At 44.6% G+C, this 22,989-nt stretch overlaps 1 protein-coding gene across 1 annotated transcript in view; it reads left to right on the top strand.

The window, feature by feature from the left end:
• LOC146177518 (AP-5 complex subunit mu-1-like) overlaps nt 1–22,989 on the top strand; it is a 49,652-nt gene that overhangs the window by 12,075 nt on the left and 14,588 nt on the right. Inside the window, exons 6-10 of the mRNA XM_084580491.1 lie at nt 3,871–4,011; nt 8,754–8,834; nt 14,965–15,130; nt 18,257–18,375; nt 20,648–20,745. Of these exons, the coding sequence (XP_084436617.1) occupies nt 3,871–4,011; nt 8,754–8,834; nt 14,965–15,130; nt 18,257–18,375; nt 20,648–20,745 (605 nt within the window). The remainder of the gene's footprint in view (nt 1–3,870; nt 4,012–8,753; nt 8,835–14,964; nt 15,131–18,256; nt 18,376–20,647; nt 20,746–22,989) is intronic.

Raw genomic sequence — 22,989 nt, 5'->3', positions numbered from 1 at the left:
CCCATCATGACCCTCTACTGCTAACATATTAAAGAATAATTTATTGTAGGTTGTGAGCTGTTAAAAGTACTGGGTACATTTACTAGAAGTATTGTATACAGGTATTTTGGAGTGTAGTCATTGCACGTAGTTAATGAGAAAAGATTTAGCTCGCTAGAAGTGTTGAGAGACATTTCTACTTGACAAACGGCAGCTTGTAAATATCCCTGAGAAGCAGTTTTGTTCGGTTTGCTTTGCTAATACTCACCGATTTGTTTGAAATGCCGGGGATGTTAATAGAACGGCTTGATGCTGAAGACAGGGCAATGAGTGCTGTGTGAGATTGACGAGGAGGAAGTATAGCTTAAAGAAGCAAGCGGAAAGCAGCAAACAGGCCTAGAGAGGAGAGGCCTGAGCAAAGCTCAATATGTAGTGCTAGTCACAGCAACAAAAATCCGCCTCCCTGTCCTCTGGGCTATTCTTGATTAGTTATGGAATTGTGTGGGAGGAAAAGATATTGCAGCCTTACTGGTTACAGTGTTTCTGCTGCAAACGAAATTCATCCTTTAACTCTCATGTTTTATGCTCTATAAAAACTGGGGATGAATATTGTTACATTAGGCGGTGCATGCACTGATATGCGCATAAGGAAGGAAGAAGGAGACTCTCGTGAGTTTTGGAGAAGACGACGTTTGAGCAGTGTCGTCTGGTGCCTGCAGAAAATGTCTGTTGTTTGAAAGCCTTGTCTTCCGTGTCCGCCCTCTGCTCCAAGCTGAACTACCCCATAACAATATAATTGAAGCTGAAAGCACTTCAATTCGTCTTTACTTGCAAAAGTCATTTTAAAAATTTGTGAATACAAAGAAAAACTGTGTGAACACCTTTATTAAGTCACTTATACAGTCAAACCTCGTTATAAAAAACACTGATGTAACAGATAATCGGGTGTAAGAGACACCATTCACCCAAATGGTTGGCTGCCTTATGTCTTTCGTTAACTGAACCTCTTTTTTTTTTAAGACAATGTAGGTAGAAGACAATTGGCTGTAAAGGACAAGTTATCCTTGACATTTGGTACTCAGTCTTGCTTGTAACAGACATTTTAACATTAGATGCGGCCCCATCCATCGCCAGGTTCAGTCGCAGCCACATTGAAAACAAAAGAAGAGAGACACAACTGCGCAGTCGTCACTAATTACAACCTCAGCAAACAAAGAGTAGGTCAGTCAGCTATGAAATGACCAAAAGAAGCATCTGCAGTGGGAATGCAACGTAAAGAAGCTCTTCAGGCTTACTGCGAAGAGAACAAGTGCAACTGTGCATTCCAGCATCTGCACGAACCTATCGGGGGCGCAAGTTGGGTTCTCCTATAAGTGGAGCTTCCTATCGGGAAGCACAATAGGTGTTGTGTCCGCTGGTCTGAAGGATTGGAAATTGTGTATTATGTTGCATTTCAGTGTGAACAACAAATCTATCCAGTAAATGTGAAAGAAACGATTAGCTGGTGCCGCTGACATAAACAGAGAGAGAGAGAGAAAACTTTATTTCAAAATGAAAAAGAAAAGAAAAAGAAAAAAAGGGGTGGGGGGGGGCTGTGAGTGGAGTCTTCATTTCAAGACCCCAGTGGCCTGGGCTGCCGCTCTTGCCTGAGTTACCAGCCTATGCTGGGTCTCTAGATCAGAGCATTGCAGAGTGGCCTCCCACTGCGCCTCCGAATGGTGCATGTTTATGTGTGGAGGTTTGGGGCCTGTGCACCCCCATGTGACATGGTAGGCGGTGGGCTGGTCATTGCACCAAGGGCATATGTCTGTGTAGTGTTCTGGGAACATTATGTTGTATTGATGTAGGTTGGGGTAAATGTTGGTTTGAAGCTGTCTCCATTCCCGCATTTCTTGTGCATTTAGACCCTTGTGTGGAGGGGGATAAATCCTACGTTGTTCCCGTAGGTACTTAAGTCGCGCGCCATAAGTCGCTGGGACAGGAATGCTGGCTGTGAGATCGGGATTAGTGGCTGCTCGGTTTGTGTGACCTCGAGCTAGCCTATCCGCGACCTCATTACCTTCCAATCCAGAGTGCCCCGGAACCCAAGTGATCTGATGTTTGAGCTGTGAGGTTGTAGCCAATGGGTTAGTTGTGAAGCGAGATAATTTTTTAGGTATTCTGCCTGCAAGGAGGAGCCGACACGCCGCTTCTGAGTCAGTGATTACGTGCAGCTCTCGACTGGTCGCGTCTCCGTAGGTAATGGCCAGTACGATCGCCGCCACTTCCGCTTCTGTGATAGTAGAGTGCTGGATGGACATGCTGGAGACTTCTGTGTATGAAGAGCCCACCACCACGGCTGCTGCTGCGTTCGGTGTATGCTCGTATAGAGCGGCATCCACATAGACAGTTTTCGGACTGCGTTCCACTGCACGTTTAAGATAATTCACTCGGGCGTGTCTTCTGCTTTCGTTGTGGACTGGAGACATGTTCTTTGGGAGTGGGGACACATATACTCTTGCCCGGTACGGAACAGGAATGTTAGTCGTTGACTGTATAGCTTGTACGTCCGAAGGATAGCCAACGCGCTCGAGAATGAGCCGGCCAGTCTCAGTTGACAGAAGGCATTCCCTTTGGGACAGGAGGACAGCCTCTTGAATTTCTTCAAATGTGTTGTGCAGTCCAAGAGCTTCCAATTTAACGTTGGAGGTGTATGGTGGGAGGCCTAACACGTTCCTGTAAGCTGCACGTATCATTGCGTTTACTTTGTTGAGATCTCTTCGGAGCAGGGTGAGGTAAGGTAGTCCATAGGAGAGGCGACTGATGACCAGCGCCTGCACCAGACGGATCGTGTCTTCTTCCCGCATGACATAAACAAGACATTGTGCTTAGAAAGTGAGACATAGCCAAGTCAAGACCAAAACAAACAACATAAAAACAGAAGTGGTTCTGCTTTGGCGAGGGCAGAGGAAAAATAAACTGCTTTGGTTACTATTCAACCAGTTTCAGCTCCACTCAGAAATGCCTCGTTCGCTTTTTTTTTTTTGTCGGAGTAGCAACATTCACAGACTTGTTACTCATAGCCTCTGTTGCCCTTTTTCAAACAGACACAAATTTCTGAGCGATATTTCTGCTAGCACCTTGGTGATAAGCTTTGTGCTTTTATGATTTCGTGGCGCTCTTTAGACTTGAGTACCTGTAGTGTTACCAGATGTACCTTTTAGGGAGTTGCAGATTGCTAGTTGCGGTGCCACATGAAATCGTGATGGCACTATGCAATCGCTGCAAATGCAGTTCGCCAACATATACAGCTTTGGCCTAACGGCCATGACGCTCTTGGTCCAGTTTTCAAGCTGGAAGAAGCTGTGCCGAAGAACATCAATTCAGCTATGAAACAGACAAATATTTACAACTATTTCAAGAGCAAATAAATGTAAGAAAGTTGTAAGTTGTGCTCAGTGTGTGGTGTGGTCCACCAGAAAAATCCAATATGTAAAAGAAAGCTATGAGAATGCTTTTGCTGTAGAATATACCTTTTTTTCCATATTTTAACCGTTGGAGGCCTACATCGAAATAAGGTCTGGTTACAAAATGGGATTGTGATACTCTGCTTATGAAGGACCTCTCATATAAGCGACAAAAGCTACCTCTCAGTGCATGTCACTTATAAAGGGGCTCAACTGTAATTGCTGTAGTGCTATTCTTGAGCTGAATCTTTGTGTTATTGCACAGTGGTGTTTGTGCCTGGTGAGCGTAACTTGTAGTGTTGCTTTGCTGTATGGCACTGTACTTGTTTGCACAAAGGACAGCTGTGGCAATGACTTGCCATCAACTGATGCTCGCTTAGACTCTTGCAGTGTCACTGTGTCTTTCCATGGCAATACACTGAACAGTTTGTGTACATCTATCCAGAACTCTGCCCAGCTGCTGAAGGTGGAGGAATTCCTGTCGGTGGCAGCCCCCTTTGGTCTGCTCCAGTTCACACAGCCCAGTGTGGTGCAGGACATCCTCAAGGACCGGGAAATGCCTGCGCCAGTTGACACTGCCACCAAGGTCAGTTGCTTCTGGGGCTGCCTTGTTCCTTGCTACTTCTGGTTGCTGGTGACTCTCGCCAACCAAGGATGCATTGGACCTTTGTGCAGCTGTTTCTCTACCTTCCCTCTGATCTCCTTGTTCTCGCAAGAGATGCCATAGAAACCCATGTACTGATTTAACATGACTTTAGGTTGACTCTGGTGTAAGTCGACCCCCTTATCGCATGGCAGGAACAAAAAAAATAACGGGGGCATACAAGTGAGCTCTCTTCAAAATGTGAATGTATTAGTCGTTGGATTACCATTCTGTGATATGCAAGTTACATCGTCGATGCTTTTTGAAACTGTTGTTGTCCAACACCACGTCATCATTCAGCGTGAAACAGCTGCCCATACAGAAATCACCAAAAAGTTCAGGAAGACTCTTTTCACACACCTGGTTGGCATAATTGGCAGTTTTCTACTGCCAATCACTCACACTCATGGCAAAGAAAGTCCTCAAAAAGGCTTGTTCAGGACAATCTTGAGAGGTTGCAATTGTGCCATCAAACCTCTGGGAATTTTCAGCATGTCTGTAAGGTCTTTCCATAGCTCCACCTTCACCTTTGCAGTGATGTACATCACAAGCTTGGCCTCTGGACCAAGTCCCAATTTCAGCTTGCATATATCTGTTTGCTTAGCATCATAGCTAATAATTTTACGTTGCTGCACCAACTGTTCCAAAACATCGAACGTGAGCCCACCGTGTAATTGTTTGTTTATTTTTATTGTGTGTGCGCGCGTGTGTGTGTGAAGAATGACAGCTCTATTACCATATACAGTCAAATCCCGATATAACGAATCCTGCGGGACCACAAAAAAATTGTTCGTTATTTTCAATTATCGCTGTAATGAGAAACCATCTGTTATAAGCAAGTGGTGAAACGTAGGTAATGAAAATGACGTATCTTGGCAGTAAAAACGTGTGCAGAGAAGCAAAATTTCAAATGGAAATGCTGCACTAACTTCAAAGGTGATTTATTTTAAGAGATCAGTTATTTTCTTTTGGCATGTGTTGCGCTCAAGACCATAAACTACATTACACCCGTACAACGCATACACCTTTCACTTTGCGCAACACCTCATCGGATGCGTCATTGCACTGAGCAACGAGAGTACGGACTTCGTCTATGCACAAAAAAAACATCAGAGTTCAATATGACCTCATCTTCAGTGTTCCCTGAAGTTTGAAAATCTTTTCTCGATCTTTCAAAATGGTTTGGTTTGGTTTGGTTTGTGGGGTTTAACGTCCCAAAGCAACTCAGGCTACGAGAGACGCCGTAGTGGAGGACTCCGGAAATTTCGACCACCTGGGGTTCTTTAACGTGCACTGACATCGCACAGCACACGGGCGCCTTGCTTTTCGCCTCCATCGAAAAACTGCCGCCGAGGCCGGGATTCGATCCCGCGTCCTTGGGAACAGTAGTCGAGCGCCGTAACCACTGATCACGACGGTTGATCTGCAGAGGCCGATTGGCTCGTTTCCTGCGTCAGTTTCTTGCAGTTAAAACTGCTGTCTTTTTGGTACCTTCGCTTGCTGCAATCATCATCAGGAGTCACACAATCTTTGCAGTAAGATAATCCACGGTCCACACACACACGAAAAAAAAAGCTTCCTGCATGCGCGAATGGCACGAACGGTCGATCGGCAAGCGACACACGACACAGAAAGAGAAACGGCAGGTGGCTGGGCATGCTGGCTACTGCATATTAAACCACAGCTTTGTGGTGGCGTTAGGAACTGGTACTAGATATGCTGATGGTGATAGCTATAGCCCACGGACTATGGACAGAAATGGTGGTTTCTCCTTCACACGAGAGTTGTGGCGCTGTTAATTTTAGCCAAATTCATAATACTGATGTTCCTACATTATAGAAGAAAATATGTACATAATTCTAAAATATACACTATAGTATTGAAACTCGTAATTCTGAAATATTTCTGCATTGAAAACATAAGAAATCTGTTGGGGATTTTTAAAAAAGCTTGTTAATTTGAAGAATTCACTAATGTGATGTTAGTAATAACGAGATATGACTGTAAACTGTATATAGGTTGAGTGGGAATATAAGCCGACCCCCTTACCTTAAAGTGAAAAAAAAAGAAAGAAAACAGATGAAACTAGTAAAGATTGCCGAAGTGTATATATTTACAATGTTAGCAGCATCCCTGCATCACTGAAGCTACACTCTCCTTCAAAACTTTCAGCAGCATCATCGGAAGATGACCCTTTGTCACTCGCCACCTCTCACAATGCGTCATCTCAAGCACGTTTTTTACTCTGCATTTTATGAAAGATTGCACATGAACATATGAAAGAATGCACGCAAACAGCTGATCTTCTCCACGCCACTGCCGCATGCTTATTTCTGAAACGCCAAACTGTCGCTGAGTGAGCGGCCATGTTGCCATTTGCTTTTGTGAACTTTAGTTTTTATTTCAAAGCCGCTGTAAACTACCTCCACATGCACTATTCATTGCACTAATCATTGCACATGCACTTCTCATGCACTATTCGCATGCATAAGGAATTATATACTAATATAGGTCAAACAAAAAAGCACATGCAAAGACAGATATGTCAAAGACTGAAAAAAAAAATGCAAGCAACCTCAGCTTGCGTGATGTTGTTGCAACTTTGGCTGTCCATTCACAAGCAGGCATGCCACATGTTGCCACTCTATGCTTCACATTGTGCTAAAGACTGCTGTATAAGTTGAAGGGCGACTTTAGCTTGCTTTTGCAAGAAAAAAATCTTTGCTTATATTCTGGTCTATATGGTAAATGTTGCCTTCAACGAGCGCCAGGTGCTTAGAACCCAGTATGCTCGTGGCAATTAATGAAGAGCGACAACAAGTCAAGCCACTGGGTGTGCTGCTAGACAAAAGTGAAATGTGCGACTGGTGTTGGCTGATCCAACAACTGTCAGTTCTTCCCAGAAACGGCCCCATTTCAACTAGTGGCGTTGCTGTAGGGACTCTAGCGGCAACTCTGGCCATAGCTGTCTTAACAAAAATTAGGGTGGGCAGAAGAGATCGGGAAGTTTACAGGCATAAAGTGGTCATGGGTGGCACAGGGCAGTATTGTCGATATTATAGCCAAATCCCGATATACTGGATCACACATAACCACTGAAAACCATTTGCTATCTTGAAGTTTCATTGAAATGAAAAACTTGTGGTTATAAGCCAGTGATCATACCTAGATATGAAAATGGCATACCTTGGCAGTAGACATGCATGCACAGAAGCAAAATTTCAAAGGAAAATGTTACATTTGCCTCTGTACTTTCTTACTTGAAGAAATTGGTTTATTAACCCTTTGAGGGATGAATTAAAAAAAAGATTTCTCATATGGTCACATTACTTTACTGCAGATTTTGAAAGTTCAAAATGACTAAAGCCAAGGAAAAGTTGTAAACAAATATTAAAAACCTTATTTGGAGTCAACATTGCTCGACACTGCAAACTCGGGAAACTCGTTAAAACAAAGAGAGAGGGTATACCTGGTAAGCATCGATGATAAACAAGCTAACAGCAGCCCCAATAAAGATGGAAATCGGCTTCAGTGGCCATAAAGATAAAAATTAAGTTTCGCGCGCCTTCGTAGTGATCATTCGGCGAAGCCGAAACCATGCAAAGGCTTTGCCACAGACTGGGCAACACGCTGCAGCTAGGAATCAATTCTGTTTAAGGCAGCGCAATAAATTTCAAGCACTTCTTGTAAATCCTAGGAGGTGGCAGCACCTCCCAGTGAGCATGTGTCGTTGTTAGGTTGTAAAATTTCAAAAGGCAGATTGAAACCTTACTGGTACGGCGAATACCTTGTGGGATGAAAAACCGCCACTGTACATTTACGGCAAAAACTCTCAAAGGGTTAAGAATGGCTCTATGCCTTCTACTTTGCACAACACTTCACCGGGTGCGTCATTGCACTGAGTGATGAAAGTGTGAACTTTGTTCATGTGCTATTAAAACAGCAGAGTTTTACATGATCCCATTTTTTTATTGTTAGCAAACTTTAACAATCTTGTCTTGGTCTTTCAAAATGGGTGCGATGGTCAATGGGGCAATGCCAAGCTGTCTGCAGAGGCCGATTTTCTTCCCTGCATCGATTTCTTGCAATGCATCCACTTTTTCTTGCAGCAAAGACTGCTTTCGCTTCTTCCTGTATGTTATTCTGAAATGAGTGGAATATTTAAATTCATAGTTCTGAAATATTTTTACAATGAAAATGTTGGAAATCTAGCAAGGATTTTAGAAATAGCACTCAACCCTCTCTTTTGAACATGTACAAATTAGATGGTTTGATTTGTTTTCTGCTCTTACAGGAATCTTCACCTTCAGTATAGTTCATAATTTTGTATACTTTTTTTCTCTGTGATTTCATGTTACTCTATGGTTTGTAATGTGACTTGATATTCTTTTTTGATCAAGACACGATTGCTATAGCGAATGTCAATTTTATTTACTGTGCCAAATTATGTACAATGAAAATGTTGGAAATCTAGCAGGGATTTTAGAAATAGTAATTTTGAAAAAATCATTGTTGCGATGAACCGAGATTCGGCTGTACTTGGAAGAGGTCTTTGTCCTACTGCGGGCGTAATTATGGTGGTGGTGACTTGTTGTAGTCATTTCAGTGTTTACTTTTTGCTGGGTCTACCGTCCGCAAGTGCAGTAGGGTGCAAGTCTGCTGGGACATGGCCTCGCCCTGTGCAGGTTCCTGCGTGGCGACCTGTGCCATTCCATGGGAAGCCTGTCCTCCGCCTACAACTTCGAGAAGTGGTACACTCTACACAGGTGAAGCATCCGTCCACATGTCGCCTTTCTAATAGAACCAAAGCTTAGTCAGCATTATGCGCATGGCTTACGAAAAGTATTTTGAAATGCCCCAATACAGCACGTTTATGTAAATGCAGTGCTAGCCATCAATATGTGCAGATGTGAAGAGAAATCTGTGAAAAACACTGCAGTTCTTTCAGGAGCTGCATGATCAGGAGCCTGTTTCATTGACTCTTCGGTTGTGCACAGAGCTTTTTGCATTGTGTAGCGATGCAATAATATCTTTAACCTGTTTACAGTAGGAGTATTTTTCTCAATATTCTGTCTCCCATTAGGAAATTTTCCGATCACCATAGCATCCATTTAATGTTATGTTGGCCTGCATCGTATATTTGTGAAGTGTCTTAAAACTTCTCCCAGACTTCTTTCGTAACTGGATTGGCCAGAATGTCATTCTCAGTTTGGTGCGTCTGTGTGTTTTTCTCTGTGGCTTTAGGGCTACAGTCGAACCCGGATATATCGAATTCGAAGGGGATTGCGAAAAAGTTCGATAATTCGATATACAGAAATTGGCTTGTGACGGTACTTACGATGCGAAAAAACAATACCGTATTTGCCGCGTAATCAACCCACTCGCATAATGAACCCTCTCTGCACTTTTGCGCCCGAGAATTCGAAAAAAAAAAAATGCTTTAAGGCCAGCTCGCTCACATGCAAGCGATTGAACGATCTCAGCGACGAGCGGCAGCGACAGAGCGAAAAATTTCCAACTTGTTGGAACTGCGTCCCGCTCGCCGCTCGAGCCACCGCGGCAGCTCAAAACAAGGTTTCTGTGTCACCGCGGCAGAAAATCGCGACCGTTTTCGCTTGCATGCCGATGGCGCGCGTCACTCCGTTTCGGTCGTCGCATCCACAGCTCATTTCTTGGCAGCGTGCCAAGATGATGCGTAGCGATAACGTCAGGGCACGTTTATCTTTTTATAGCTCCTCCGGTGGCGGGGAGCGAACTTGGCAGAGTGCCCGTGATGGCTTGATTGCACAAGTCTGGTTCGACTTATCACGCCGCGCTTGGGGCGGGCGTCATGATCGCAGCAGCTGACGGCGTGCTTCCCTTGATTCATACATGCAAAGATAAACGGCTCCCGCCAAAAAAAAAAAAAAAAAAAAGCTTGCCGCTTCTTAACGTCCGCAGCCGCTATATCTTACGCTACGTCACGCGTACAGCACAACGATAAGAAAGAACGACTCTCGCAAAAAAAAAAAAAAATAAGAGAGCTGCCGCTTCTTAACGTCCGCAGGCGCCATAGCCACGTCAGCCACCGCGCGCAAAGGGTTCGCAACACACGCTGGAGAAAGCGTCCCACGTCTGTCTGAACTGTCTGAAAACGGGCTGAGCTGGCTTGGCGCATGCGTAGCGCGTGCTGAAGGAGAGAGCTCGGCTAAAGAATGGCACACTCACGCACATGGCTTGCAAACGTCATGTCTTGGCGCGCGGGAAACGGTAACTGCAAATGCGCGCGCCTTTGGCGAATGGGCGCGGCGCTGTCCAGAACTGTCCCCTCTCATTCCTTCCGCGCGTGGCTTGAAAACGTCACGCGGCAAACGGCCAAGAGTGATGCGATGTCTTTGGGGAAGGCACACCTTCCAGTGCGTAGTGCGGAGTTCGATATATCGAACGACCGGCGAAATTGAGTTCGATATATGACGCGGCTTTCCTATACTTTTACATGGGATTTTCAAGGGGATATTCTGTGAGTTCGATATAACCAAAATTCGATATATCCGGGTTCGATATAACCGGGATCGACTGTATTAATCTAATCTTTTTTGCTTTTCATGCCAGTAAAACCTCGTTACAAGAGACACTCAAGGGACCCGAAAAAGATGTCTCTTGTAACCAAAAATTCTATAAGCACCGGGTTGATCAGTTTACTGCGCATCAGCATATAAATGCATTTACACTCATTAATAGGAAATTGTTTTATTCATACAAGTATGTATTTTTGTGAGTGTATTCCTTCCCGAATCCGAAGCTAAAGCCTTTCGCATTGCAAGCCTTCCTGTTGCTCTAATAAAACTTTGAATCACTCTTACATACTCGTCACCCTCAGATGCTGACACTTTTCCTCTGAAATGTCCTCGTAGTCATCCTCTATGGCACATGTGTCATTTACTTGTGCGAGAATTGCAGTCTGTAAGCTCTTCGGGAGCACATAAGATCCACATACGCAGATACGAATTCCTAAAACGATTCTGGTGCCTTATCAATTACTATTGTACAGTTTTTCTGCCTGTCGAGCAACAGACATTTTACCAACCTTGTTTTGTACAGCAACTTGACTGAGTGCATAATGCCTTTGTCTATTGGTTGAAGGTAGGGTGTGGAGTTTGGAGGTTAAACATAACTTTGGTGGCTTTGAGCATGAGAATTTTGGTGCTGCAAGAAGCATTGTCCGCAAAGAGAAAGGCATCAAGATTCTGAGCTTTCATCTTGTGACCAAATTTTATCATCGAGGAGTTAAAAATGCTGCATGTCATTCATGCATTTTGATTTCTTCGTAGGTGACAGTAATGCGATGCCAGCGGCTGAAACAACGGGGTTGTTTTGACTTTCCAATCATAGGGAAGCACTCCTTCTCAGTTTCTGACATATACTACAAAACGGATGCTGATATGGAACAGAATTTAGCTAGGGGAATCTGAAGTGCATCATGTACGAGTTGGCATGCTTCAGCTGCATTGCATGAGCACACCTGGGTTGTGTCTCTTCTAAATAGTGAAGAATTTACTCCAGGGACTTGCAAAAGTTGTCCTTAGTAACCGAGTGTCTCTTGTAACCATGTCTCTTGTATGCGATGTTGTTAACATGGCAGACATAAGGAAACCAACCAAACCATTTTCAAATGTCTCTTATAACCGAGTGTCTCTTGTAACGAGATTTAACTATAATGTTCAGCACAGCTTAAGTTATGACTTGTCTAAAGCATATGCACCTGTCATATGCAAAGTGAAGAATTTATTGCTTTGTAAATTGAGTGTAAACTTGGGTTTCATTCATTGTAGTTTTGGCATCCTAATACCTTGTTGTCTAATAGCATCTAAACAACGAGTAAGCTCTGTGATTCATTATTTCGTGTGGAAAGACTCGGAAAAGACTGGACAGTGCAGAGACTTACGCTCTACTGTCCTGTTTGTTCAGTTACTCTTTTTCACCTTAGTGTCAACTTGCCCACTGCATCACCGCTTTTAATCTTGCAATCATTACTTAAAAATCGAGATTGTCTGTTTCCTGGCCATCTACCTGAATATAGTAAAAGTACTAGTAATGTTCAAGAACAAGATGTGTCAGTGCACCCGTAGTTGGAGTGGAAGCAAATAAAAGATGTGTCAATGCACTCGTGGCCAGTATAGAGGTGGAAGCATTTGCTGGTGATGAGTGCCTTAAGGGGGACGAGGGTCTTAAAACTAACTTTTTTAGTTATGGCTAGAATCTCACGAAACTTTGCACACAGGTGTGGTTTTCTCTCCTGATTTCAAAAATGTAATTATAATTGAGCTGCTGGTATTAGATCAAAGGTTATCTAACAAAGTCCAGAGCATAATTAGTTAATTTCTTACGCAGCTTTAATGAACTTTCTCATTGCATTTCGTTGCTTTTAATTACATAGATTGATAGCCAAAGTCTTCCCATACCCGATGACATCCTTCGTTTTCTTCAAAAAGGCATGTCATTCTCACATACTATGGTGAGAGTAAAAGGCTGCATTATTTGAAACGAACTCATTAAGCTAATCTCAAATTGACATTTATCCATTGCCTAAACTAAAAAACAAAAAATGTCATTGGGTACTTCATTTCTCTCTGAAGAAAATGGTACCAAAGTTATTTGTGTGAACTAAAAAGAAGTTATCAAAACCCTGCGTAAGACTGTAGAGATCGACCAAAAATATGAAACTGAGAAAACGGCATTTGAAGTTTGACCACATATTATAACTTGAACAATCAGTAGCCTCACTGTGATATTTCTCACCAAAAATGTCATGCTCTTCCCATTTCCGAAACTGTCTTTGGATTTTGATTATGTCAAATAAAACTGAAACTATCACCATTACCCATGGCCGAGGTAGTGTATGCCATTAGGAAATCAGCAAAATTTTTTGACATGCAATATTATTTTAATGACAATTTGAAAAAAATCTCGATAGAGTGATGTAAGTGTTGGATCACCCCCTGATCTTTTCAATATGACTGCAGTGGTGCTAAATTTGTCATTGTCACTCGGCGACAGTGTAGAGAAAAAGCACAGTAAGGCTGAGTGCAGTGTCCAGAAACAGCACTGAGAAAAACGTATTTGCATTTTGAGACAACCTTTAACTTTTGCTACACTGCAACTATGGAAATATAAATGGAATCGTTGTGAGGCCTTGTTCTTTATGAGGAAGGCTATATACTAAACATATAACAGTACCCTCCCCAAATACTGGTAAAAGCTTGCCACAAAGTCTAAATATACCGCCACTAGAACCAGCGGGAGAAGTGTTATTTACAACTTCATATGCCTGTGGCAGTGCCCTTCAAGGCAAACAGATACTCAAAATTACGATAAAACAGTCTTGCAATATTAATAAACCTGCACAAAGTTTAAGACTAAAGCACCAGCGGCATACTGGAATGACCTAATAAATTGGCTAATGTTGCAGAATGAAACTTTGCTACTTTGCTGTACAGCGCATGCAGGGCCGCACGCGGAGTCCCTTGCTGGAGCTAGAACTTTCACACCCCTTGAGCGCAGCGACGCAATTACTTCGACAAACTAAAAAAAAAACAAAAAAAAAACGAAACCGTCCGCGGAAAATGAACGCGGGCAACGAACGGCACGATGTCAGGCTCGCCTGTCGTCTGAAGCGACGCGGTAAAAAAGCAACGAAGTGGTAGCGTCGGTGAGGACCATGAGTATCAGCTGAACAGTTCAATCTATCGATGCTATCTTTGATGCCTCTGAACCGCTCGCAAACGATTATACGCCGCTGGACGTGCTGCAGCTAGGTCGAGAACACGCCGCGCGACCCTGGCAGCGCGCCGCCGCAGTCGTTCTTCGACGCGCACTCGCTACGGAAGTCTACCCATAGAGAAAGAGATTCTCTTTCTCTATGCTCCGGCGGGCTACCGCTGCAGCGAGTGCCGTTGCGCGCGCGTCCGCGCATGCGCACGTTGGTGCCGCCATCCATCAATCAGCGGCAGCGCAAAAAGTCGCGCGCCATTTCCTGGGGCCAGTTTTCGCCGAGTGCCCGCTCTTTACCAATCTCTTTCTCTATGGTCTACCGAGCTACGTTTAAAGACCAGCACCGGCTGCGGGAACGACTGATAACGATCGCGAAAGCGCATCATAAACGAGCGAAGCAGCAGCCGCGACAAAGAACGTTAAAAAAAAAAAAAAAAATGGCGTCAGTCGCGCTGGCCAATGGGAAGCGCGAGACGAGGGGCTCGCTTCACGAGCGCGCGCTCCAGCCAATCAGCGGACCGGAAACGGCTTTCGGAAAACCCGCGACGGTGGTCGTTCTGTTTGAGCGACGTCATTTGGAGATGTCGCAAAATGCGCACAAAGAAACAAGCTTCAAAACAAGTCCAAGATGGCGGCAACCAGCCGGCTGCTTCACCCGCGGCGCGCGCGGGAAGTTCGAACAATTTTTACCCCTTTTTTGCCCATTTCGAGGCTCCCGTGGCGTTTTAAAAGTCGATTTTACCGTATTTCCCGATCGAATTCAGTGTTGATATTTTGAAGGCTAGTGCTCAAAGGTACAGACATTCTGAAAATGCATTTTTCTCAAAATCAATTTTTCGCCCATTTTTGACCAGTTTAAGACCCGTGTCCCCCCCTTAAGTAGTCCACATGAGCTCTGCAGCATGAGAACAGTTCCCCTTGCTGCCTTCAATCCTTCACTGCCTTCATAGCCTTCAGTATCTTTCATCTCTCATAGTCTGAGTCGCTTTGGGACGTTAAACCCCATAAAGCAAACCAAATTACTTAGCTTGCCAAAACTTCTTAACCGTATTGTTTTGTCGCCAGTGGTGGCTGGGTCAAATAGGCCCAAAAAGTAAAGTGCAAATTTTTGAAACCTATGTGGTGCGATGTCATTGTGTGATGCAGTGTGAGCGGCCGGACGTGAGCATCTTCACTCAGGTGTCCGGGAACTTGCGGGTGCATGCAGAGCTGGAGTGTCGCGAGCTGACCCTCACCATGAAGGCCAATGACACCCTGAAACCCACACTGGCAGTTGGTGTGCGCATTACCACCCACCAGGCCACTGAATCAGGTGGGATTGATTGCCATTCGGTGCGCTAGTATGGTGCGCACTTCAATATTACGCATGCGCACCTACTAGCACGGGATGCTGTTTTTATTGTTTGTTTTGATGCCATGCAAAGCAGCTTTTTATCTACTGAATGTCTGGAAGACAGTCTTGTTTTGCAGCACGTATCTTGACAACACGTGACGGTGCCTGTGAGGAGTGGCAAAAAAATGCGGTTGTCACATGCGCACCAAAATTGAATGCATCGGGCAGTGTGGTTGGAAATATGCCTGCTCCTGTCTTCAGAGATGCTTGGTGAAAAACGGTACGACTCCGCCGGCGATGTGTAATTTTTCGCAGACTTCCACCTGGAGCTTTTCCCCCATACAGGCTTTGCCACTGTGTAGCAATGCCTTATTAGTGCTTAACTTGTGTATAGCGACCACTTGTACCAGAAAGGACAAAGATGTCATCACAATGTTTGCCAATGGCACGAAAAGCAAGATTAAGGTGCGTTTTCACTGGCAGCACGGTTCCAGCAGGACTTTGCCGCAAACTAGCACATCAGGCGTCATATCAGTTCACTAAGCATAGCATGTTTTGAATTAACCAGCAGCGAAAGGTGCTTTGAATGGGCCAGCAGTTATCTTAAGTGGTCCGGTCCTGTTACCACTTTACTGTCAGTACAATTACCTCATGTCCAAACAAATGTGCAGCTGATTTCAGCAGTGTCTTTTTTGTTAGTGAAGCCAGATAACACGTAGCATGGCCAGGCGCTGCGTCACACTGGTGACAGTGCCTTGTGTGTGAACAGGGTTCGTTTCAAACTGTGGTCAAACGGTCATTCTGCTCAGTTGTGTGCAAAATCGTGCCAATTTTCGACAAGAGGAAATTTGTGCAATATAGTGCGCAAAGTCCTTGCAGGTGTGGCAGCCATGGAAGAATCTGCACTGTCATTAAATAAGTGTGGTCAAAGTCTTGTCTTTTATCACCTCTTGAGTAATCAGAAAGGAATAAGCCAGCAGGAGCACATTTTGTGATGACAGTAAATATTGGCCAGCAAAAGCGATACGCGGTGATACGAAATGTAAGTGCAGCTTGCATTTCTCAGCAGCTGAGAAGGGTATGGCTCTGCACCTCCATTCACACAGAGCTGTGTTGCCAGTGACGTCAATGGTGACGGGACCGTGCCGTGTACGACTGTGGTGCCATCTTTTGGGATCTAAGTGCTCGCCGCTTACCTTAGCAGTGATGTTTTCAGTGAGCAGGGGATAGTGCACGCTACTCTGATAACGCGCGTCGCTGCTGTGGAGCTCTTTTTCACAGTACTGCCCTACCCTCCTCCACCGCTTTTCTCCTCACGGTGTGTTCACTATCGCTATCTTTCATTTTCCACTGCGTCCCATGTTTGCTCTTCCCATGCAGCACAAGCCGTTACCACAATATTGGCACTATGTTGGTGATAACGTTGGACTAGTACATTGCCAACATGATACCGATATTGGGCCAATGTGGCTGGTGCCGCCTGGGAAATATCACCTGATCTGCTTGTTCGCCCAGCCAGTTCTACTGATGGGAGTGCTGTGCTCACGAGTGGGTTCCGACAAAGTTCTAGAGGAAAAGCTGACCCCACTGTGTATGCAGTGGCATGTCGGTGCATGTGCTCAGCAAAAAAAAATGGGCTGCCGAATGCTTTCATCGATTTTCAGTTGTTGCCTTGATCGATCGGCGGAATATGTGCACTGTTTTTGCGAATAAGACAATTCCTAGCAGCCATATTTATTTATGATGAGAGACAAAAGATGAATCGTTTTAGTTTTTCTATTGGGCAGCCAGAAACACAAGAAAAGGCAGGTGAGCTCATATGTGACTTCACTGGAAATTATCAACGCTCTCACAGCGAGTGATTTTTACAACACAGAGGTACAGTTACTGTACTTGTGCCTTCTTTACAGTGATCATACTCGTTGCACTGCAACCCTTCAGATGCTTCTAACTGTGTGCGTTGTTAGGTAATCACACGAACGGCAAAGCGCGCATGTGCAAACCATCAATGAAAACTACACTGAAGAACCAAAAAGTTCATTGCTTAGAACAGTGAACAAAACATATCCGAAGCCTTTTCTTCCTGACATTTCTTGGGCGTCCATGGCGGATGAAGTGCAGTGCCCCAGCTTTCACTCTATGTAGTATTTCGAAACCTTATGGATGCTAAAGACTCCAAGAAAAAAAACAAGAGAAAGGGGTCGCATGCGCATGACTTTGAACATGCAGAAAAGAATCTCAAGCTTTAAGTATGACAGTGCAAGCAACGCACATATTACTATTCTGAGAAAAAAGGGCTTGAATCTTTCCATGTGCCTCACAAACTTAATTTCTCACATTGTTGACACTTACCCAGCACACAGAACAATGCCTTAAGTACAGCAAAAGAGATTTCTATCATATTTTCGCACACTAATGATTACTACCCTCTGTGAGAAAAATTTGTGACACAGCACCCTTGACCTTGGGAGATTAGTTATACGTGTATATATGTGGCCTAATTTTGAATTGAAATAAACTTGAGGTGACACAGTGTCCGGCACTATGGCTTCCTGTCGGTGCTTTTGTTCAGCACAATTCATACTATATTAGGTATGCGATGTCAGTGCACGTTAAAGAACCCCAGGTGGTCAAATTTTCTAGTTCTCTACTACTGCGTCTCTCATAGTCGCTTTGAGACGGTAAACCCCACAAACCAAATCAATATTAGTAGGTATTTGCATCTTGCATAGTACAGTTCACATATTAATGCACTGCATTTATGAAGTCACACTCTGGGCTCTTGTCTCAAGTACAGTCGAACCTCGCTGTAACGAACACGGATAAAGCGAATTATTGGATAGAACGAACTAAAATCAAAGTTTGGTTGGTCTATGATTTATTTCTATGAGGGTTCTCTCTGTATGATGAAACAAAAATTTCAAAAATTTGACGCTAGATCGGTTATAACGGAGCAGTCATAGAAGCCAGTCTCTCATAAAGATAAATTTTGTTTTTCTACCCTTCAGAGAGAAAAAGAACCTGTTTCCTTTATTGCAGGTAAAGGACGTTTGCAGTTTTATGAAACAAGGATTCATGCGGTGATGTTGAACTCTGTTCTTTCAGGTTCCTCAACGTGGAGCATTCACATGACCCCACCACCCACTCACCCCGTTGAGGCAGTCCGCTACTCCCTGCCACAATCCTTGGCAGTGCCGCCGATTTTGGGCCTCTACTCTATGAGGGTTAGTAGAGTTCATTTGTCTCAGGGCTCTCTTTATGAGCATCGCACCAGATAGCACATTGGCTCCCAGGTTCATGCATATGCCATCTCATTTATTGATTCATTTATATATATGTACCTGCATTTTATCCCAAGGGATACATTACTAGACAAGCAAATGTGGCAAGTGAACAAGATGGTCACAAAAAACACCAAGCAAAGAAAAAAAAAAGCAGGCAGTAGAAGCAGTTATAAGCAGTATGGCAGACAGAGGTAGCAACTTGGCCGCAGCACTTCTGGTGCATACAAATAAAGAAACAAGAACTAAAGTGCACACTTTGTACTTTGTGGCCTGTAAACGTTGCTTCGGTGAACCTGCAGAAATGTTGTCATTAGCTAAAAATGCACACTTTGGAAGGACAGCAGTTGTGTAATCTGAAAGTGGAACTTTTTGTCAAAAAATATTTCGTGTATCAGATTTATTCATTCTTCTCACATATTGCCATCTTGAGCCTGTTGTACATTATAGCTGCTGTGGCATGGAAATTTGTAGTCATAAGTATGACCTTTTTGTGCTGCGGTGTGCACGTTAGTGGGAGAACTGCATTGGTGTCACGAGTGGAAGCATTTGAGAGGCATGCATCAGACTGAGCTGAGGGTATTATGTCTGTCTTGGTATAATGTAAGAGGCAGTGTTGTGGGGTGGAATATGGAGCTTCTCTCTGAAATTCTTAGATAGCCGTTCCATTGTCTGCTTGCCAGGGATATTAAAGGACTGTGAATTTAGCAATGGCCCACTGTTGCTGCACACAACAAAAATTATGTTTTCTCTACTTGGCTGTAGACTGGGTGCTGCCTTGACCAGCCTTTACTTGAAGATTGCTTTCTATACCTGTGCTGCTGCCTTTCTTCTTTTTTTTTTTCCTAACGCTATAGTATTTGGGCATGTCCTTCTAGTGAATGTTGACAAGAGTACATGTGTAAAGGAGACATTGTGGGCAGGAGAGTGACCACCAATGCTTCTCAAAAGCCTCAAAGCACTAATATTTACCGCGTTGCATCAAACATACAAGTGTTGTAAGGTGGCATGAGTGACACGGATGGGTGTAAGTTACGCTCTTTATGCTATAAGTCAGATGCACAGTCAGTATGACAGCTTGCCAGCTCGCCCAAACCACCAGGTTTCTGACTCGGTGCACCCTGCTTGCAATTGAAAGTGAAACCAAATAGCTTTCGAATATCTCTCGGGACTTCTGATTTTTTACCCAACTTTCGGATTGTATGATGACTGCCCTAAATCTTCCGATAAATGGCCTCTGTGTAAGAATGCCATGCTGATTTTGAATGGTGGCGGCATGGTGGTTGTTTCTTGTAAGCGGCGGTAAATTTGTCAGTGGCAGCTGGTTGCGGGGCGCACTCAATGCAGCTGCAGTAGATGTATAAGCTTCGCCTTCAATCTCGGCTAAAGGGCAACCACTCAGTGCACTTAGCGTTGAAGGGTTGTTGCCGTGGCTTTGCCCAAATGCCCTACTATCTGATCCTCCTGTATCATGCTCGACTGCACGCCTCATAATAACGAGCTGCGCTGTGTCCGACGACGGCATGGTAGCTCATCTCTTGGAACTGTTGCGACCAACAATGGTCGCAGATGGAATTGTGTGTGAAAGGGCTAATAACGTTTTAGCATTAAAAGCTGAGAAAAGGGAGGCAGCACTGCTCTGATCAGTTTGTGTCAGCTGCGGAGGCATAGTGAGATCACTTGACGGCAGCATGCAGATGTCTCTAGGATTCAAATATCATGTTTGCTATTGGCGCTTGTGTGTATGTTTAGGATGTTTAGATTAGGACTCATTGGATACTGCCTGGAAGGCCCTTCCACCCCATTGGTCTAGAAAAGAGCAGGTGGTAGGTATAATAGCTAGCTGCAGAACTCTACTCTACTCTATTCATTATTCATTAATTGCGTATGTGTGCCAGCTGGCCCATCGCCTCTGTATCTAGTGTAGGCAACCTGCTTGATTTGTGCTCAGTCTACTCGCACATTGTAGTCACCGTGTGACCTAACAGAAATGGCCATTATCTTGTCCTTAGAAGGGAACGCACTCCAACTGAGTATTAGTCTAGTGTTGTCATTAATGCCAGTCCTGAGGTGCAAGGTTAGCTAATTGGAATTTTCGCAGCACTCTTATGCTTTGAAAATCCCTCTGTTCAGCTTTATTCGGCTTAATGCAGTAATGCATATTTAGTGCGGCTGAGACTGTGCAGCTCACATCATTGCTTGGTGCATTTTGCAGGGAGACAAACATGTCGACTTCCTTCTCCAGCTGAAGTTGCAGGCGGGTATCAAGAATGCTTTCCAGTCACTGGATGTCAGGATACCATTCTTTAACAGGTGATTCCCCCCTGCATCTGATCACTTTGCTGTTTTGTGTCCATCATGCTTCGCTGTCGTAGAAGGTACTAGCAAAGCTCACTTTCTTTCGAAAGGTACCAGACACCGACCAAAATATGCCAGGGATTACTGATTACTGTCAAGAGTGCGATGGCATAGGCCATCGCACTCACTGGTCATTGTTTCCAGTATTGGACTGCATAAAAATGAGTGCATGTAATGATTGAAAAATTATTGGTAAAAATTTTCTGCAGCATTTCTAATAAGAATGTTCTCGAATTGGCTACCTTGGACAGGAAGCTTTCTGCTAACGCAGAAAAAAAAAAGAATATTGAACTTTTCAAATTCAGTGTTCATCTCTTTAAATAGCCTTGAATATAAAAACACCTTGATTTTGGAAAATCTTCAATATGAAAAGGTTTGCCTAATACCCTAAAATTCTTAAATTACTTCTTGTGTGAAGCTAATTTGGCACGTAACATAACAAAGTTCCTTGATTGGGTCTGTGACGAAATTGGGGCATCGCAGGAGATGCATTGTGAGACTGCAGTTGTTGTTCGGACAATAAAAAATTCACAGTGCTGAATTGCGACATTGGATTGTCAGGTGTCAAAGTATTACTTTACGCACAAGGCTCACAGCATTGTCGTTTTGGAACTGATAGATGCGGCGACACACTGGCTTCTCAGGCAGGTGCGGCTGGCTACTCGTGCATTAAGTGAGCAAGGCATACAGGATCGGCTTATCTCAACACCGCAAATAGGGGTCCAGGTATTGCGCATTTCTTTCTTGCACTCTGCTGCCAACTTCCAGCGTGCAGTCAAGCTGCAGCTGGCACTGCTGGGTTACGCAGAAGTTTGATCAGCACTAATCAGCATCGTCATCAGCCTAACTACGTCCACTTCAGGGCAGAAGCCTTTCACATGTCCCTGCTGTTAACGCGGGCCTGTGTGCCTGCTTATACAGTCGAACCCGGTTATATCGAACCCGGATATATCGCATTTTGGTTATATTGAACTCATGAAATATCCCCTTGAAAATCCCATGTAAAAGTATAGGAAAGCCGCGTCATATATCGAACTCAATTTCACCGGTCGTTCGATATATCGAACTCCGCACCACGCACTGGGAAGTGGGCCTTCCCCAAAGACGATCGCATCACCCTTGGCCGTTTGCCGCGTGGCGTTTTCAAGCCACGAGCGTAAGGAATGAGAGGGGACAGTTCGGCGACGGTTGGTCTGGGCAGCTCTGCGCCCATTCCCCAAAGGCGTGCGCATCTGACAAGCAGTTGTCGTTTCCCGCGCTTGTCGTTTCCCGCGCACCAACACATCACATTTACAAGCCATGTGCGTGGGTGTGCCCATTCTTTTGCCGAACTATCTCTCTACTTCAGCACGCGCAACGCATGCGCCAAGCCAGCTCAGCCCGTTTTCAGACAGACGTCGGACGCTTTCTCTAGCGTGTGTTGCGAACCCTCTGCGTGCGGCGGCGCGGCAGCTGAGCGGCTGACATGGCTATGGTGCCTGCGGATGTTAAGAAGCGGTAACTCTCTATGTTTTTTTTTTGTTGTTCTTTTTTTCCGAGAGTCATTCTTTCTTATCGTTGTGCTGTACGCGCGGCGTAGCGTAAGATATGGCGGCTGCGGACGTTAAGAAGCGGCAGGGTTTTTTTTTTTTTTTTTTTTTGCGGGGATGTTTATTTTTTTTTTATTGTTTATCCTTGCATGTATGAATCAGCGAAAGCACGCGGTCAGCTGTTGCGATCATGACGCCCGCCCCAAGCGCGGCGTGATAAATCGAACCAGACTTGTGCAATCAAGCCATCACGGGCACTCTGCCAAGTTCGCTCCCCACTACTGCAGGAGCTATCAAAAGATAAACGCATGCGCCCCGGCGTTATCGCCGCGCAGCATCTTGGCACGCTGCCAATGAGCTATGAATGAGACGACCAAAATGGACTGACGCGCGCCATCGACATGCAAGCGAAAATGCTCGCGATTTTTACCACCACAGCGACACAGAAACCTTGTTTTGAGCTGCCGCGCTCAAGCGGTGGGAGAGACGCAGTTCCAACAAGGCCGAAAATTTTAGCTCTTTCGCTGCCGCTCGTCGCTGAGATTGCTCTGTCGCTTGCATGTGAGCGTGGTGGCCTTAACGCATATTTTTATTTTTTTTTTCAAATTCTCGGGTGCAAAAGTGGAGGGTGGGTTCATTATGCGAGTGGGTTGATTACGCGACAAATACG

This window comes from Amblyomma maculatum, chromosome 10 (assembly GCF_055883805.1).
Source record: "Amblyomma maculatum isolate TAMU_Amacu chromosome 10, ASM5588380v1, whole genome shotgun sequence".
NCBI classification, from domain to species: domain Eukaryota; kingdom Metazoa; phylum Arthropoda; class Arachnida; order Ixodida; family Ixodidae; genus Amblyomma; species Amblyomma maculatum.
Note: the sequence above shows the minus strand (reverse complement) of the source record. Positions and strands in the feature narration are given on the sequence as shown.